Source organism: Bacillus rossius, chromosome 6, assembly GCF_032445375.1.
Source record: "Bacillus rossius redtenbacheri isolate Brsri chromosome 6, Brsri_v3, whole genome shotgun sequence".
NCBI classification, from domain to species: domain Eukaryota; kingdom Metazoa; phylum Arthropoda; class Insecta; order Phasmatodea; family Bacillidae; genus Bacillus; species Bacillus rossius.
This window is the reverse complement of record NC_086334.1, coordinates 56,373,880-56,394,035: the sequence shown is the minus strand read 5'-3', so window position 1 is coordinate 56,394,035 and position 20,156 is coordinate 56,373,880. Positions and strand designations below refer to the sequence as shown.

Below are 20,156 nucleotides of genomic sequence, written 5' to 3'. Positions count from 1 at the left end.
CAGTTATCTAGAACAGTTTGTGGCATAGACATTAAAAAAAGTTAACATCTTTAACCAACTAACTCTCAATTTTTTTTTTTAACTATGGATTAAGCGTAAATACACACAAAAACAAACATTATGTTTCATCATTATTATTTAAATGAGATGATTGTAAGTTTTTGACTATTTACACTGAGTTTAAAATAAATTTTTCTTAATTTGTTTATAGTTTTTGGCAGGTATTAAAATGTACATTATATTTTGGTTTTTTAGATGTATCTATGTAGTTTGTTGTAATTGTAAATAAGCATAAACTGTCAAATATTCTAATAATGCTATTGATAATATGTATATATAATGTGTAATTTTATATACTTACACATATAAAAATAAAAAGAGCTTCTGATAAACAAAATCATCTTAAGTGAGTGCTTGACTGGTGAACCAGTCTTGCCAGTACTTTCTTTGAATGACAGCTGGTTAAATACGCAGTTCTATCATTGTTTCATTTAGGTACCTATTTATTTATTTGTTCAGATGTAATTATCTGTAATACTTTTCATTGTAAAAATAGTTAAATTAAAATTTTTAAGACTAAGTTAGTAAATTATTCACCATTTAATGTGCATGACTGACTTTTTTTAACCATTTGTTAAAAATTTGTTAGTAGTGTATTGTATATTTATTCATTCTAATTCCTGTCAATAAGAATGCTACACAGGGTTAGAAAGCTTGAAATTTTTTTCTTTTCAGTCGTACATTTGTGAATCCATCTCAAAATAGTTGGCAAACAATTGAAATGCAGGCAAATGTATTTAAGGTAAATTGAAGTTTTTACCTGAAAAAGCGTACAGGTATCGACTGACAGACTAAAACACTGTGCTCATACTTGTGAAACTTACATCTGCCCTAAAAGTGTTGACTGTGTACTCTGTCAATCTGTTTAAAGTTCTGCAACAACTTGTATGAGTATTCCTGCTCTTAGTGTGAATTGTGCATGTTTAAATTATTCACGTTGTGTTGTGCAGGTAAAGTGGAAGCAATAGATCACGACATTGGCAATCACGCCCTTGTCTACTACTACATCATACTGGGCAATGACAACAACACCTTCACCATCAACAAGCTAGATGGCAGCATCTACACGAGCATTGTGTTTGACCGGGAGCAGGAAGACAGCTACGAACTGTACATAAAGGCAACGAATGATCCAAATTACTATCCAACTAAGGTGAGGCGCCCAAATATTTTTTTTTATATGCTTCCTGTTGTGAAACCAGAAAAATTTCCATTTGAATTATCTAAGATCTTATTTCTTATAAAGTATGATAGGTACATTTAAAAAAAAATACAGATCTAATTGGTTTTGTTTATGATCAGGGAATGGTGTTTATTTTTATTTCAGGAGGAGAAATCGGATTTGGGTAGATTAAAATCGGACATTAGCATTGCCCAAGTTAAAATCATAGTCCTGGATGAAAATGATAACCCTCCAAAGTTTGATAAGAGAAACTACTATGCAGGTTTGTAATGTTGATTGTGCTGACCACTTCACAAAATGATAAATGTGTACTATTTTAAAAATATTATAAAGTGAGTGATAATTTCAATATAATGAACATATACAAGGCTACTAATAAACATGCACTGAAAGACACATTTTTTTTCATATTGAGTACTCATGCCTCCATGGTTGAATCCAGGCGTGAACGTGATGGCGAACGTGAACGAGTTGGTGACGAAGCTGACGGCGACGGACCCCGACCTGGGGGACAATGGGACGCTGGCGTACTACATCGCGGCGTCGAACCTGTTCAAGTACGGCTCGAGCCACTCGTCGGGCTCCATCGTCCCGTCGCCCTTCAACGTGACGGAGGCGGGCAAGCTGCTGACGGCCAACTACATGGCGGAGTACAACCAGCACCGCTTCGTGCTGGAAGTGGTGGCCCGCGAGAGGGCGGCGCCCGGGCGGGAGGCCGTCGCCCGAGTGCACGTGAGTCACCCCCTCTGCTCACTCCCACTCGTTACTTGGTGTGAGCTTTCGGACATACGCCATTGCCAAGCACATGTATGTCCGTAGAAGAAAACTACAAAAAAACACAAATGACACAAACACAAATTAAGCAAAAAATTGCTGTTGTCAGGATTTAACACCACACAGTACTCCACAACAGGAAAAAGGGCCATCAAAAAAAGGGGAAAAAAATAAGAAAAATTGGACTAACAGAACAAAAAAAAAGAACCACAATTGATGACAGCACAAAAATACCGAACCCTAAAAATGCTGGCACAACAGTTGAAATGAGACAAAAAACACAGCAATTTTTTTGTTTAATTTGTGTTTTTGTTATTTGTTTTTTTTTTTTTTGTAGTTTTCTTCTACAGACATACATGTGCTTAGTTAGCAATGGCGTATGTCCAAAAACTTACATCAAGTCATGCACTCCCATTGCACAAATCTTTCAAAGACAATCTCACCCGTTACGTTGCAGTCCATACTGTAATGATACTCATTTGTAATTTAAACTGCTTACCATGCTATGCTTTCAGTTCGGTTATTTTGTTCGTAAGTTTATTTCATATGAGATAGGTATATAATTTTTGATTTGTTGGCATAATGTGATTTATAGATTATCGTTTATGTTCAAATTCAGTGAAATTTTTCTTTGAAATTTTTAACTCCGATAATTAGGGACAGATTTTATGTTGGATTTGCGATAGCACCAATATAAACCGAAAAGCATGTCAGTACACTAATATGTGTATTGTGACATGTCTATACATCATGTGACTAAAATCTGATTCCATACACCATAAAGCACCGAAATGCAACTGCTATCATGAAATTAATCAGCATTTTTAACCAAAACGTATCTCAAATAATAAAAAAATATTTTTTTTTTATTTAATATCTTAAATCAATGAATGTAATGTTTATAGTATGAAGCTTGTACAAAAATGTATGTACTAAGTAGATTGGAAAAATTTGTTTTACTTTTTTTATCTTAGAATTGTTATTAGTAACTTGTTTTTTTACATTTTGGTACAAGTACTTGCAGTTTTATTTTTATTGTTCTAAGTACATTATCAGTCAATTTGACACTGTTTGGGTGAAATTAGTATCATAAAACATTTATGTGTCATATGTGTTCAATAATATGCTACCATTATGAATAAACAGAATTTATAAAAAATAAATACAATAACACCAAAATCTCCATTTTGAAAACAAAATTGGCCTAAAAATAAAACCATAGAATCTTGTCTCTACAAATAATCTGATGTACTCTCTTCCACTATAGATAGATGTATTTCACGACTATGATTTCTAGAAACACCGTAGCATCTTGTTAGGCATGTTGATAGATTCATGTCAAACAGAGCGAATTCTAATTCGAGGTTCAGATTCAAGACCCATCCAGGGTGTCCACAAGGAAAAAATATTTTGTACCAACTTAGGCGAGAAAAAAGTACTGGATTAGAAAAAAAGTACTTAATTATAATTTTTTATGGTTTTTAACAATTTAATAAGTTATAATGACATTGCAATGCTCGAACTCAAATATCACACCACACGCACATACATTCCATAGTTTTTTTAAAAATAATTACGCTTAATAATAAAACATATTGGAGTTACAATAATATTATTATATTAAAGAAAAATGTACTAGATCTGTACTAAAACACTAAAAAAAGGTTATAAAAGTACTAGATCTAGTAGGTAAGTACTAACTGTGGACACCCTGGACCCATCGCCAAGTAGTGCATACATATGTTCCATCACGATGTCCAGGTGTGGATCTTCGAGCCGGAGCAGCTGATCCGCGTGATCCTGTCCCGGCCGCCGGAGGAGGTGAACCAGGAGCGAGACGAGATCGTGGCGGAGCTGTCGAACGTCACCAGCAGCCTGGTGGTGGTGGACGACATCCGCTACCACGTCGACTCCGCGGGGCAGATCCGCCACGACTGGTGAGTGTCCGGGGGGACACTTGGCGACCCGCAGGGGACGGCACCTCCCGATGCGACGTGATGCGGCAGCGTGAATGTATTTGTGTCGCAGGTGTGACATGTACCTGCACGTGGTGGACGGATCCACCCAGAACATTGCACCCATCCCAGAAGTCCTGAAAGTTATCGATGCCAAGTACGACTTTCTCAAGGATTACTATGCTGGTTTCGCCATTGAGAACGTTGTTGTGAGTACTGAAACTAATGAAACCTTAGCCTTGAATTAACTGGTATTTAAGTTATTTGTATAAATAAGTTTTGGTTATAGCAAATTTTCAGTGTTAGTATTGTTGTGAGCATCTCTTCCCATAAAATAAATTTTAGAAATCTCTGTAAAGCCACCAGGTAATTTTATCATGAACTGCTGAAGTCTACAAATGCTCAGACTGATAAAGATTAACGCATTAAACAAAATGTCTGTGAAAGAGAAGAGAATCTGTTTGTTTTTGCTGGAGAGTATCTGGAGCCACCCTAACGGCCCATAGCCGAGGCTAAGAGGCAGGGCCGACGGTTATGATTGTTTAGAAATAGAAAGAAAAAAGGTGAAAATTCTCAACAATACACTGTCACATGTTTGGCCACTTTCACATATTTGGACACAACACCAAGTCACCATTTAAAACAACAATGAACCTAACTAAACATCGTAAAGAGAAGCCTTGACTGTCTGTAAAACATCATCTCGGATGAGTGTGCATCTGAAAGTAGTATTTAAAACAAATAAATAAGAAAAATACTCCATTAACTAAAAAAAATATTATATTACTAAGGAACTCTTAGCTCTCAAACAAGAAAACTCATACTAATTATGAAACAAATGAAAATCAAAACTAATGGTACTGGTAGCTGCGCTAAAACAGAAAGAAAGAAAGAAAGAAAAAACTTAATAAAAAAAAACCTAAATTCGCACCGAGCTCATAACTCTGCTGTAACATAGCTATAAAAAATGTATACCCGACTTTGAACCCAAGAAGAATCTTTGCTAAAGGTTGAACCAAAACTAATAAAAATTTAGTGAAATCAAAAGAGCTCTTGCGTATCAAAAATAACATACATTTTACCTACTAAATCATGCTTGTAGCCTACCTACCATATGTGAGATGCCAGCTACCAATAAACCATCATCAATTACTACTTTCTACGTCTCATGAGAGTAGCACGTTCTTAAAGACATGTCTACTTATCGTATCTTGGCCATCTCAACCACCTCCTTCAGGCAGGTCACTATTTCTTGTCGAAAAACAATGGACCAAACTGAAACCCATCTGTCCACTACACTTTCTGCCTGCCATATCTCCCCTCGCCAGCCACATAAACCCACGCCACGCTAAACTCCACAAACCCTCACCCTGATTGGGCCGATCGCTCCCATGTGCTCCCGAACTGGCCAGTCCTGTCCTCACTACTACCCAACCTCCATGTGACCATCGTATCCAGTTCTCTCTCGCCTTCCATTTCCTGCAAGCACACTGATTATGCTGCAGTCAAGAAGTGCCGTTCCACCGTAAAAGGGGAGGGGGAAAACTGCTATTCACAACCACACCAAGTGATCTCGCACTCCTAGCTTGTTTCCCAACGAGGCACGCAGACAACTTGTCTTGCCAAATCTGGCTGCAGCCTACTTGATGAGCCCAGCGCACAGAACCACGACAGTTATACACCATCCTCCTCCCCTCACCTCCCTCCCCCCCCCCCCAAAAAAAAAAAATCCCATCGATAATAACAAAAAAAACTAAATATGTAATGACAAAAATTTATGAAAACTCTCACAGTATAGCAGAAGGTTGTATGGAAACAACCACTGACATACGTTACATAGTTATTGACAATCTAGTATTACCATTCCTCTATTACATTTTATTTATTTAGTTGAAACTACAATTGGTATTCTTTATCCCACCATTCTTCAGTTGCACATTCTGCAATCCATTAGTGATCGAGCTGATCACAATTCTATTTTGTCGGGTGGATTAATGCATTGTCAACATTGTTTTGTCGTAATATCAGAGACTTTTTCAAACATTATACGGGGGTGGGGGCCAAAAAATCCAGACTGAGAGACGCTGCCACTCATAGATGTAGTAGAGAGTTCTCCTGCTAGATGGAGATACCTTTACTAAACAGCTGCCCAGACGGCATCAGTTTGTAGGTTAAGGTTTGATTGTAGTATTGTTTTTTTTTCTTACTGTTCTCGTGTTCCGCCTGCGAAGTCGTTATGGCAGATTTAAAAGAACAAAGAGTGCATTTGAAATTTTGTTTCCTGCTTGAAAAATCAGCAACGGAATATTACCAAATGCTTCAACAGAATTGCTATGAGCTGTATACAAGTTTTTGAGTGGTTTGGGTGATTTAAACGTGGTGAGATGAGTGTTGAAGACCATGCTCGTTCTGGGCGCCCTTTAACATCTCGAAACAATGAAAACGTTGGAAAAATCCACCAAAATATCGAGGATCATTATTTCATGATCGACAACATATCAGAAGAAATAGGAGTGAGTTGGAGCTTGTGCCAACAGTTTTTAACTGAGGCAAATGAGACATGTTGCCGCCAAATTTGTTCCTCGCCTTCTTAAATAGGATCAAAAAAAACATTTGATTGAATTTGAGCCAGGACTTGAAAAAGGAGATTGAAAGTGATCCAAACTTTTTGATCAAAGTCATTGCAAGTGATGAGAGTTGGTGTTAACTGGTATGACTCAGAAACCAAGCAAGCGTCAAGCCAGTGGAAGACTCCCAACTCCCCCATATCAAAAAAGCAAGACAAGTGAGGTAGAATGTTAAGATGATGTTCATTGTCTTTTTTATTGTTCGTGGAATAGTGCACCGGGAATTTGTTCCCCCTGGCCAGACTGTTAACCAGCACTTTTATTTGGAAGCTTCAAAACGTTTGCGAGAGGATGTGCGGAGGAAACGCCCGGAACTTTGGTGATCACGACAACGTCCCCGCACACACGGCCTTACGAGTGAACCGCTATTTGGCCTCTCAGGTGTGGTCTGTCGTTCCCCACCCTCCGTATTCGCTAGACCTAGCCCATGAGACTTTTTTCTGTTCCTGAGAATGAACAAAAATCTGAAAGGGAAGCATTTTGATGATGTGGAGGCGGCAAAAACAGCATCGCAAAGGCCTCTGGAGGATATCAAAGTTGAAAAGTTCTAGAGGTGCTTCAAACAGTGGGAAAAAAGACTGACAAGTGTATCGCATCTAATGGAGAGTACTTTGAAGATGACTAAAGGAATTTTGTAAAAAAATTAATAATATATTTTTATGACAAAAATCAAGTTTTTTTTGTGTTCCCTCTTATTTTTAATTCTAGTTGATTGTTTATTTTTTCTTTGGTATTACTGATTAATCTTTATTGACGTTTGTTAATCCGGAAAAAAATTGCTTATCAAACACAGCCGTGTCGCCGAATAAGCTGGGTTAAAGAGCCTTTACTCTATTGTTATTTAAGAGTTAACCTTCAATGATTCCAAAAACTCACGATTTCTTGCATTTTTAAAACTGTAACTCTCTGTGTTTTCAGCCGGCGTTTGTTGGCATCCGCGAAGAAGCATTCGACCCGGCACTGGCCGCTCTGATTGCTCTCATGGTGGTGCTGTTTGTGGGCTGCGTCACGTTCATCGTCGTCTGCTGCTGCCTGCGCAACTGGTCAGTGTTTCCACTCTCCCGACCGCGTGTCTGGCCCGAGTGCTGTGATGTAACACTGTGATCGCTTGCTCCTGCAGGATCATCAGTCCCCCCAGCGACCTCAAGAAGAAGGAAGCTCTCATCAAGAAGGAAATTGTCGACGACCTGACCACGACGGAGAACCCTCTTTGGATAGAACAGTGAGTGAGCGCCGCGGATCTCATCACGTTCAGTCACGTCAGTTCAGCTCTAACTCTGAGGATCCTGAAAAGGAAATGCATCTTTCTGTCTGTCTCTTTACTAATTTCATTTTTTTTTTTTCCCCCCCCCTTATTCCATTGATTCCTGAAACGTTTTGATCATTTAATTTTTGTTTACTCGTGAAACTCTGGGACTATAAAAAACAATATGTGATGCCAATGTAGATTCTTACCCTGATGTACATTAAATTACAACAAATTGATTTTAGTTCAACTTTAGAGGTTAATCCTTTGTAGACAAAGTTAAAGAAAGAAATAAAAAATAAAATATTTGAAAATCTCTTGCCAGCAAAACAGGGGTTTATACTGCTTACTTCTTTTAATTTTGATAAATATATGAACAGCAAAATTAAGAGTAAGAATGTACTTATACATTGATTTCCAATGGGTAACTAATATATAGGCAAGACCAAATTATGTCTATTGTGCAGTGCTGAGTTGTGAAAGTTATGAGATTACCTATATCTGACATGAATTAAATGTTTACAGGAAGCTTAAACTGTACGAGGAGCAAGAGCTTACAATGCAAGTGTTCAGTGAGCCAGAGAACGCTGTCCTGACGACTTCGCCACAGACAAACGAGCGCAGACAATCGGCAGATTTCTCTCAGGTACTGCACAACTTTGACCGAGATTTTAGGTAACCTTTTCATGTCCAGTCATTTGCCAGAAGTCAGATTTTTTGGTTTTAGTTATGTGAATAGTGTGGATTCTTTTAATTTATATGCAATAATTTAGTTGGTTAAATTTATGTGAATTTTTATGCAATAATTTAGTTGGTTAAATTTATGTGATTTATATGATTATGAGCTCTTTGGACAGAAATGATTGTATTAGTATGTGATTTATAGTTGTTCAAATAGAAGTGTTTCAGAGAGAAAAAAGTTTTTCTTTAGATTTTGGGTTCACAGTTGTAATGTATAATTGTATAGTATAGATACACTTGATACATGATCTAAACAAAGATGTGAAAGCTCAGTATGTTGACAATATCTTTATTCTCTGTTATAATTATAATCAACCACTCACTTAAAAAAAACTGATCAAGGCTTATTGATGAATTATTTTTGAGATTGTAATGGATTTAAAATGATTTATGTACTGTTTAGTACAGTTTAAGTCATATTTAGAAATAAATATGTTATTTAATAAAAATATGCAGCCAGTACTATTATCAAGTTCAAGCACTGTTTTTGAATTATAGGCTGTGACATGTCTAAGTTTCATTTTAAATACAGTAAAACACTCTTAAGAAAATTTCTTCATAATACGTATAAAAAAATTAGCACTGTACCTATCAATACGGTACATAAAATTTTATCCTTGTAATAAAATGTAAGTCTGAATCTCTAAGTACCTTGAGAAACATCTTAATAGGAATTTACATTAATAAATCATCGATGGTACTTCTTGTTTGCAAGTCTGATGCATCCACGGGCGTTGAAAGAAAGTAAGGGACCGGGGGCAAATAATTTTGTCCGGCTTCGTCCCCATCACTTAACAGACAATTTTTCAAACCCTGCAATTTTAAAATACACATGCACGCGGACATGCAGGTACACATGTACACACACACACGTAAACACATGCACACACCTTACCATGGCCATTACTGCAAATGTGAGATTTGCGTATCACATAACTTGTAAGGTTTCCAATAGGGCTGGGCCAATCAAATCCTCACATACCATCAAATCCTTAGTATTACAAGGATTCGATATTCAAGTAAAAAGATTTGAAGAAAAAAGATTCAACACTGATAACCTTTGAAGTTTACTAGTACAGTTTTTTTCTTCATACATATTATGTTACCATTCCCCAAGATATTGTAATCAAACATGTAATTATATAAATAAAATTACAATATGTATTGATTCTGGAAACTTAGTTTGTGGAACGAACATTTAAAGGGTTGACGGTTCCAACACCATAGTTAAAATTTTTATTTGTTGTGCATTATTTTATTTTTGACCCTTGAGACCTAGATTTAGATTTGAAGGGTATATTAAAGGTAGGTACTCTTTAGCATTCAAATTCGAGATTCAGATTCGAGAAAATGGGATTTTGCCCATCACTAGTTTTCAATGAATTCTATTAGCAGTAACTTTGTAATTATTGTTTTACTATCAGGGAAATTCAGGCATCAAAAAACATCTGGAAACAGGAATCCCGCATCCCCCCTCCTTCCCACAACTGTGGTATTGCTCAAGACCCCTGCTCTCCCCTGCTTAGCAGAGTATTTTTTTAGACATGATATATTTTAAATAAGATGTTGTATCAGATGATTATATCATGGTAACCTAGTTTTATATTTAATTATTTTATTTAGAAAACCTTTAAAATTATATTTGTACTGGTTTTCACTTTGTTGGCTAGTTTGCTAATTCTGTGAGAGTGACTTTAAATACTTAATTCAAATATCCTTTTTATAGCTATAATTTTGCATGTGTTTTTCGTAGTGTGATAGTGGCATTTGTAAATGTAGGACAGAGATTGCTGTGGGAGAAAGAAAGACGGGGATGCGACACAAGAAGTTCTTTGTTGCAAAAAGCCAGCACGTGCGGCAGTGGAATGGAACTGTCACGCCCCGGGACTGAGACGAGAGCGGTCGGTTTGTGCAGGTGGACAACACGTACGCCACGATACAGCACCCTCCCGCGCGGCCGCCGGGGGGAGAGGACCAGGGCGACTACGCCACTCTGTCCGGAGGCACGGCCCACCGCCCAGGCAGCGCGCACAGCTCCGTGCGCGGCGCGCCCCGAGACGTGAGTCGCTCCCCCTTCCTCTCTGTGGCTCTCAGCCCCTTACAGCCGACCAGGCTCGTGTCGCTGAATCCAGCACTTTAAAACTTCCATCTCTGTTTTTACAATAATTTCTAAAATATTTTTGTTTGCCTGATTGGGGAACATATCAAAATATTCTAGCATTAAATTGTTACTTTGTAATTTTTTTTTTTCCACAAATTCAACCCTTTGATAATCATAACATTGGTGAACTTTTTTTTTCCTTCATTAAAATTGATCTAGAGTAAACTTAAACTTATATTTAGGACTCACATTTTAGTTTTAAAAATGTTTACTATAGCTTTTTTTATTTTCATTTTTTCAAACAGTTGGTATATTGTGTATTTTTCTCCAACATGATAAATATGAGTGAAATTAATTATTGTGAAAGCTGGAATATTAATTTAGTACAAGGATGGCTTGGTTTTTTCTTTTGCCATAATGCCATAATCAATTTAAGTACTAAGCACTATATAATTAACATTATACAGCTATTGCACAGAGGATTGTTTCAGTTTAAGGCAGGAGGATCGTCTGCCTGAGTCTGCATGAGGTCTCACCACGTGGTTGTCCGTATGAAAGAAACAATTACTCTCCAACAACTACTGTGTTCAGGTCCCTCGCTCTTACTCTCCTCCACATCACTAAACACTGTCAATAAAAACCGGTGGCACGAATCTATGTAAGTAGCGGCCCAGAGCACCACATGTGCTGTACGTCGTTGAAGTTTGTATTACACGACAAAATTTTTTGCAAGCGAATCAAGTAAATTTCAGGTTAAGCAGTAAATTGCCCGAGGTAAGCCCTGAAGTTAAAAGAAAACGTTTTATATGAATTAAAGTAACAGATGAACGTTGATCAGAGAAAAGCAAAAGTTAAAAAGAGAGAGTACTCGGAGCTCTGACAGACTGGACAAATCCGAGTGCTCTATAGAGGCAGGTAGACTCTTCTTACAACTGGTCTGACGGCCATAACACACATTTAAAAGTGTGCCACTGGGGAAAATAAATAAACACATACAAACCAATATTTAAATTAGTCAACTGATGGGATGGTAGACATTAACATAATTAAAAATTATATTTAAAACAAAAAAAAATTTAATTTGGCTGGCTTTGGTATTGTTTGACTTAGTACAGAATTTTTTGGGTCCCTGAATATTTATTATATTATAGCTAAAAGAAAAGCTGGTCTTGAAGTTGTAACTCTGTCCACTAAATATAAAACACTTTGGGGTATAAGAAGCTAGTTTACAATTAATTGCTTTGTTCTCATTAAGGGAGCGAGGTACTGAAGTCATGTCTGCTGTGTTCAAGTGCACATAAGACGACAGAAGCACTGAGAATATTGAGGAGGGAGTGGCTGGTGGCAGATGGATCACGTCGGGCTTAGGAGGAGTGTACCCCGGTCGACGTCAATTCTTGTATACATATATATTATGTTATGAAGGAACAATACCATGTATTTGAACTGGTTATGTTATTATTTCCAAGTATTATTTGTTTCCAGCAGATGTTCGAAGCATCTCTCGGCTTTCACGGGTCTACGTTCCAAGTTCCAAACTCCACGTTGAACCCAGCGACCAGCTCTACGACAGTCGGCCAAGATCCCTTCGGATCGCAGATGGCCCTGAGCATCAACAAACACGGGCAGCCAGAGTTTGTAGCTGAACTTATTTAACTTTGGTATGTTTTGCCAGTTAAGCTCATGGAGTGCCCAATAGTGTTGATAAACGACAGTTTTAATTTATACGATGCAAACTTTCTTCTTTGAGAAATTACAGTTTGCTACAATTCCTGTAATGGATCTTTCACAAACCTGTTGTCGACAGTTTTCCGAGCAGCAAGTTTTGTACCGAAAATCTATATAGTTGTGATAGACCTCAGATGCACAGGAGACTGACAAAATTATTTTTGGGTTCTAGGCAACCAATGGAAACATATTTTGAGTGCAAAATGTTTTCAAGAAACAGACCAGAAGACTGTGAATATACATGCACAGTGCACATGTGTTTTTTTAAAATGGTGCTTAATATTTTTTACATGTTTGTAAGTATAAACCTGTTTGCTTAGGCAATTTTTAGAGAAAACATTTATCTGTTACATAGCTGGGTGATACTGTTAAACTTCATAATTCAATTTTAGAGAGAACATTGTATAAAGATGATGTGTGGAACACATTTGTAACACTGTAATGTTGAATTAATGAAGTTTTACTCGTGTTGGTAGCAGTGGCTTGTAATTATGTACCTTTCTTTTTAGAATGTTGTCAATATATTTCTTGAATGATTTTTTTTATCTCATAACATTAGTATTTCAGCAATTCATATGTACATATATGTTACATTTTAGGCAATTTACAGAACAGAACTAAGTTATGTACCAATACATTATTTCAAAGTAGTGTGTGTAAAATATTTTATACTGGCTGACAAATACAGTTTAATGATTGACAGTCATTATTGTAATGTGAGTGTTACCATAAGATGTCCCAGGAAACCATATTTTATTGTGTTTTTTGGTAGGTATTATATAATACAACTGGATGCTAGTTAAATGCTAAGTTGAGTAAATTGCAGTCTCGAGGGTTTGCAGATCTCAAATGCTTAAAATGTCAACTAACGATAATTCATGGCCTGCATTATGTTAAGCATATTAGAATGACAAATAATTAGTCCATGACATACTTCTCAGTGATTTTGTTGCACATAAAACATGATCATTACCTATACTGCTATATTGTGTGTTTGTCAGCATATAATGTAAGTCCATGACTAATGTTGCAGAAAAAGTTAGTTTGGTAATTTAAGTTATACAAAGTAAATTCCCTTTTAATTTTTGTAGTTTTTTCATCTGTTATCAATTCAGTTGCAGGTAATTATAATTATAAGCAGTTTACAACTCTTGATTTTGTTACTGGGAGAAAATACCTTTACATAAAATACAAACACTAAGTGTTCATTGTCACAGAGCCCTCTGTTATATAATAAATATTAGGTATTGTAAAATTGTGCAATTTTTACCCAAAATATAAAATAAGTGAAATTAATAATCTGATAAAAGAAACACAGTTAAGAGCCAAACATTTATTGCCACAAGAACACTGGCCATCTTCCCACATCTGTCTTGTCTGTTATTTATGCTTCATGCTCATTGGCTTTATCGATAAGTAATTGTAAGTACGGTGTTGCGCTTCTCGATGCTATGCACTATGACTCATATTGTCATATTCATAACAAAGTCTCCATCTGAGTGATTAAAACTGCCTGATGCAATCTGGAAGATCCTATCGCCTCAAGTCTCAAAACTTGTAACGATTTACCTCACTTTAAAGTAAATCTCACTTAAAGTTTAAGTACCATATATTTTTTAATCGTAACAAGAAGTTTTTACATTTAATAACAGAATAGTGAAACAGTGAACTCCCAATTATCCGAGATAATGACTGACAAGGGGTCCATGGATAACTAAAAAACACGGTTAAAGCAATGTCGAAGAAAAAAAAACTGTTTAATTGGAATTTTTCTATCCTGAATTTCTAGACAAACACTGTAGAAGGTTGTACGTAATAGCAGGCGTAATTTACAGAAAATGTTGCAGTACAGATCACTAAAACATAGTTGTATTTTGTGTCTACCTGATCAATAATTTTAAATTTTTGTTGTAAGTCAAGAACCACTTGTTTGCACTTATTATTAGACATTACTGTCTAAAGTTATGACAGAAAAAATCCTGCTGGGTTGCGACTGCGCCTTGAAACTACGCAGGCCTGTTATCGCTCGCATGAGTCACGGAACAGCCGCGCCTGAGCACGGTTCGCAAGGGCACACGGAACACAAGGCCGCATGGCTTGCAGGGGTGTGTTTATAATTTACCCCAGCAGTTTCGAAGTTCATGATGCACACTAAAACTTACCAGCTGTTTTTTTTTTTTTGGCAGCATTTTTTGACTTGAATCACAGCATAAAACACTCTGTCACATCAAAAGATCACAATAATTAAAAAAATAAATAGTGCAAAATTATTTTTGTGTTTATTGTTTATGAAAGTGAAATATGGGATGGTTAACCCACAAACCCGATAACTCGCACCCGGGTAATCAGGAGTCTACTGTAAGTAGTGATGTCAGACTCAATTCCTCGATTCTTGCGATTCTGTAAGTGTTGACTGTATCAAGAATTGATGCATATTATTGCTTTAGCTTATGCCACTTTTGACCGATGTTAGGTACAATTTTTTTTTCACCTATGCAACTTTTGACCACAGTTATTTTTATTTATCACCTCACACTCTTCATCGGATGCGAATAGATGTCTATTCTTCTTCCATAGGATTAAAAAATTACAATAATTTTGTAACTTCATACAAGATGGACATTGGTAAATTGATAGAACCCTGAAAGTTAAAAAAATTTAAAAATTATATTATTATTTATTCCAGTAAATAGTCTTATTATACATGTCCCATGTGTAATTTATAGAAATACATTTTTTTTTAATTACATCAATATGTGAACTTATGTAATGTATAGAGACACGGAAATTTCACGAATCGCGATATCGCGAAATAACACCGCGATATCGCGAAATAACCGCAATTTACCTTAATTCGCGACAAAACACCGAAATCGCACAGCATCGAGAAATAAAACTGATATTAATATTTTGAGTATTTTGTGCCAAGATAATAATTAGACTCTGGCTAATGAATTAGACCACCCATGCAAGACATCGCAAAAAATAAGTAAACACGACGTTAACTGCACATCGCCATTTTTCCAAGTTCCAACATGGCCGCTTTGTAGTAATGAAAGTAAATAATGATTTACAGTATTCCCGTCACGTAATCATGACAATTTGAAACGAAAGCAGTAACTGCAATCATAAACAAATTAAAAAGAGAAAAACGTACCTGAGCATCAACACAAAGTTAATAAAAAAAATACCGGCGATGTTTTCAACACAATATAGCTGCCATGATTTTCAACCCACTTCTTTGCTGCAAACTGTCGCCTTACAGCTGTATTTACACATTAATCTTGTAGAGAAATATTAATTTTTAATTCTTCCTTTCATGTTGAACGGTTAACAACCTCATGCTTTCAACTACGTTTGACTGGCTTGGCAACCTACTCGTAAACATGAACACATGGCACTACACCGATTGATAAGCAAAATCAGTGACCTTTAACTTCCGTAACTACACTTCACAGCAAATGCAACACGGCCGCAGAGCAAGTGAATTGAGCGTCAACGGGACAAAGAACAGCAGCAAGAAATATTACAAGAATACTAAGTTGAGACATGCCGTGCCAAGGCACCGGACGAAGCGGCACAGGGCCGTGCCGAGGCAGCGCGCTAGGCGACACCGGGCCGTTCCGAGCTGTTTCAAGCCTACAATTTTTATTTGCCAACAGTGTTGACTTTAAAGTGCAGTATACGCCGTGCCACTATTATTTAGCCAAGCAAAACTTGTAGTTAATAAAACCATTCTCAAAAGTTAAACATGAAAACCCAAAACAGCGAAATAAAACTGAAATTTGATTTTTTCAAAACAAAATTTAAGGAAAAATAAAACCACTTTCACGGGACTCTAGTAATGTACATTGTTACTACAATGGCACTGTAAAAGGGTGAAAACTTTATAAAGTTGTAATTATTACATTCCTAGAGAACTTTAGCCATCTAAGATGGTGCCTTATGCACAAGTGACCATCTTCTTAGAAAACGGTCTTAAATTGATTTAAGTGGGTAATATGTTCATGTGAGCGGTCTCTGTACTTGTTGAGTCAGGTCCCATTGGTTTCACCTCATTTGCGTGGAATGTGGACTTCAGTAGCATCAGTCATGTTCTATGCATTCCAGTGCTTTTTCTTTTACTCCGTGACTTGTAAGAAGCCTGCCGTGTTGGGCGATGCAGTGGCCTGCAGTTTTGCCAACAGAGTAGAGCTACTGCATCTGCCTGCGTCACAAGAGCTCCCGGTGTGGCCCTTGCTGGTCCTTCGCGTATTCTAAACTTCACGAACCTGAAATCATTTCCGTAGCATACTCAAGTGTGAGATACTCTCTCATTGTCCTCTTGTGTCTCTTCACTCGACCGATGATCAACCTCCACCAGTTTGGGTTCTATTTTATCATGCATACAAGTAAAAACTTTGTACTATATTTTATGATTTGACAAGGCATAGACTTTACCCAATTTTTTAAATCAGCATTTCTGTTTTAAGTATGCGTATAGTCACATACACCCCGTGAAGTAAACCCATTGTAAGGTTCCCAGTGAGTCGTTTCTCGCTTAAGAAACTTGGAATTTATGTCCATTTAAGAACTTCTTAACTCAGATTTTTGTGAGCCTGATTTACTGTAATAAATGTGAGTCATATGCATATAGGCAAGTGTGTTGATTAAGAGCATGACCATGATTTTTTTTTTGCATGTCACTTGGCTTGTATTATGTTTACAGTTGTTTCTTTTTTATTTCTATTGAATATTTATTTTTGAACCTAACTACCTGCACTATGCGCTGTGAATAAATACTGGGCTATGACTGTTTATCTGTTCGCTAATATGTAAGGCTTTGTAAAATCTCGAAATTCGAGAAGTTTTGGGATCTCTAAAGTTGTTTCCCCTTCAAACAGGAAAAGAACATCCCAGGATTTATTTATGTGAAAGGTTTTTATTTTCCACTACATTACGCAATGTAAACTTAGATAAAAACTACTACAATTTCCAGGTTTGACAAAAAAAAAATGTCCGCTTCATAGCACAAGAAAATGTTTGCCCCCTTTTATTCTACATCTTGATCAAACAAACCAAAAAATAAATACTTTAAATGTTAGAACATGGTATAAAAAAAACCTTACGATGTATGTTTTTAATATTATAAAGGACATTTCAGGAAATTTATTCATTCTACAATAATTACATACTTGGTAAACATTCTTTGTTTCAGTAATTTTTTTTTATTTAATTCATCCCAATTCCCACCAAAACATTTTGCTGAACTAAAAAATCAGCCTTACTAATAAGCAAAAAAAAATTGTGCAGAGCATAATTAACATAATATTACACTACCAAAAATAAATATTTTTGGTCAGTTGCTTTGGAGTTTTCTTGTTTTGTGTGCAACCCTAGTGTTACCAAACCACAGAGCCTGGGAAGCTTTGTTAATGTCTAAATATTAACTACGTTGTAGCAAAAAAAAAATTGAATAAAAGCATGATCAAGCCCTTATACTGCACAGTTGTGCTACATAAAACTTATTTTATTGAGTGTGGTTTGAAGCTTTGTCAATGTGTGTTGTTTATTTTCACTCTGTCTAATTATGTAAAAAATCATAAAAGATTTTGTAACTATGTATTACGAAGCTGAAAACTTTGGTAGTTCTTGTAAGAGATCTGCAACATGTATAAACAGCGCTAACTGCAATAAATCTCTACTTCATCCACCATATTGGGCATCACATACACACAGTACCTAATATTAAAGGCAACAATTTTATGAACTGTACTCACAATAAGTACTTTCAATAGAAATGTTTTGATTTAAACTTTATTTGGCATTTTCTAAATGAGTGTAAATAAAGCAAAAGATATTAATACATATGTATATAACACAAATAATGTACTGTATCAATAATTTTATTTTTTAAACTGTAAGAAATTAAATAAATTATTGACAAGTTATTACATAGAAAATTTTATTTCAAATGTATTGTTTACCTACCATTCCAACGTTCAATTTGATTTCCCTATACCAGGGGTCGGCAACCTGCGGCTCGCGAGCCACATGCGGCTCTTTGGATGTGAAGCTGCGGCTCTTTTGTTCCGTACCAGAAATACTGCATTACCAGGTCATTTATACAGAAAATACTTTTTTATTACAAACCAGTAGTAAGCCTGTTTTTTTTTCCACGCTTGTTATATTTTACTAAACAATATGTCATCAAGTAGTTAAATTATCAATTTAAAGCTATCCACCCCCCAAGGTTTTCGTTTTACTAGTACTTACGGACCCACCCAACAGATAGCGCCACTTGACGCGCAAACATGGTTTCAGTTTCCAACATATCAGTCGCACTTCTATATCTCCCCCCTTGTTCTGTGGTCCGTCGGAAGCTCTCGAATGACGCCGTCGTCGGTTGTTTATATCTAGAATTTAATTCGTTTCGACGCAAGACAGTTTGGCGTCTTCACCAGTGATTTGGCTGTGACGTATAGTTTGTTGTTTCAAGTAGAAGAGTTCCAAGCGAATTATCTTCTCAGAGGTATGTATGTACATATATAATAATAATAAAACCGAAGTAAAGCTAGGTAACATAATAAGTATTATATTTATACATAATATGTATATATTACATATTTTTTAAATAAGATACCTAACTCCTTTTTTGAAGTCAATAAGAAGTGTCCAAAAAGAAACAAATTACACTTTTTGATATTACCGCGAAAGTGTTTTTATTAAAATAGTAAATTATTGCAAAACTTGTCATCTGCTGTTTTGGATACCTAAATAATAATTTAAAAAATTCTTTATTACAGCTTCACCGCAAGCATGGCATCTACAAAAAAATAAAGAGAAGAACTGAAGAAGAGTATCGAGAATTCAATCGGGATTGGACGGAATCGTTCGCTTTCATATGCAACTCTCAGATGGCCTTCCGACCTGTCTCATTTGCCACGAAAAACTCGCACACAATAAGAAATCAAATTTAGAGAGACACCTCACTACAAAACATACTCAGTTTGCTAGTAAATATCCAGCTGGTGAAGAACGAAAAAAAGCTGTCGATGAGCTCCAAAAACAAAAACAGCAATCAAGTTCCATGTTAAGTAACTGGACGCAATCTACAAGCAATGTTAATCTGGCAAGCTTCGCGGTATCACTAGAAATCGCAAAAATATGCAAACCATTCACAGATGGTGAGTATATCAAAGATTGCTTCATTCGTGCATCTGAAGAACTGTTTCGTGATTCCAAAAACAAACCAGAAATCTTGAAAAAAATTAAAGATTTGCCACTATCCGCTGAAACCGTACAAGACAGAATAGCAAAAATGTCACCAAATGTAACATATTAGCAGGAGGAAGACATTAAACTGGCTTCTGCCTTATCACTTGCTATAGATGAGTCTTGCGACATAAAAGACACGGCACAAATTGCCCTTTTTGTTAGGTATATGTCTTCCCAAGGTCCAAAAGAAGAACTTCTAGGATTGCGACCACTCTCGGGACAAACTAGAGGGGAAGATATAGCGAATGCCGTGAAAAAATGCCTCGAAGATAATAAGATCGATTTAAATTTAAATCGTTTCAATAGCAACTGATGGAGCCAGCAGGATGACGGAAAAATAAAGGGACAACAACGATTCTTCAGAGCAAAATAAACCACGAAATTCTTACGTTTCACTGCATAATACACCAAGAAGCACTTTGTGCCCAAACATTTCTGGCCGAAATAGTTGACGTCATGAATTTGGTAATCAAGATTGTTAACA

General features: G+C 36.3%; 2 protein-coding genes across 3 annotated transcripts in view; one reads left to right on the top strand and one right to left on the bottom strand.

The window, feature by feature from the left end:
• The window catches only part of LOC134533220 (cadherin-87A), a 328,672-nt gene extending 308,662 nt beyond the window's left edge, over positions 1 to 20,010 (top strand). Inside the window, exons 28-37 of one of the 2 annotated variants that reach the window (XM_063370617.1) lie at positions 1,011 to 1,213; positions 1,388 to 1,505; positions 1,686 to 1,975; positions 3,779 to 3,954; positions 4,046 to 4,181; positions 7,518 to 7,642; positions 7,720 to 7,821; positions 8,371 to 8,491; positions 10,502 to 10,645; positions 12,176 to 20,010. In XM_063370617.1, coding sequence (XP_063226687.1) covers positions 1,011 to 1,213; positions 1,388 to 1,505; positions 1,686 to 1,975; positions 3,779 to 3,954; positions 4,046 to 4,181; positions 7,518 to 7,642; positions 7,720 to 7,821; positions 8,371 to 8,491; positions 10,502 to 10,645; positions 12,176 to 12,343 — 1,583 coding nt within the window. In that variant the 3' untranslated portion in view covers positions 12,344 to 20,010. Of the gene's footprint in view, positions 1 to 1,010; positions 1,214 to 1,387; positions 1,506 to 1,685; positions 1,976 to 3,778; positions 3,955 to 4,045; positions 4,182 to 7,517; positions 7,643 to 7,719; positions 7,822 to 8,370; positions 8,492 to 10,501; positions 10,646 to 12,172 lie in introns of both variants that reach the window. The other variant, XM_063370616.1, reaches the window with a different exon arrangement.
• LOC134533221 (piggyBac transposable element-derived protein 4-like) overlaps positions 1 to 20,156 on the bottom strand; it is a 42,156-nt gene that overhangs the window by 12,562 nt on the left and 9,438 nt on the right. The gene's annotated exons all lie outside the window — the stretch shown is intronic.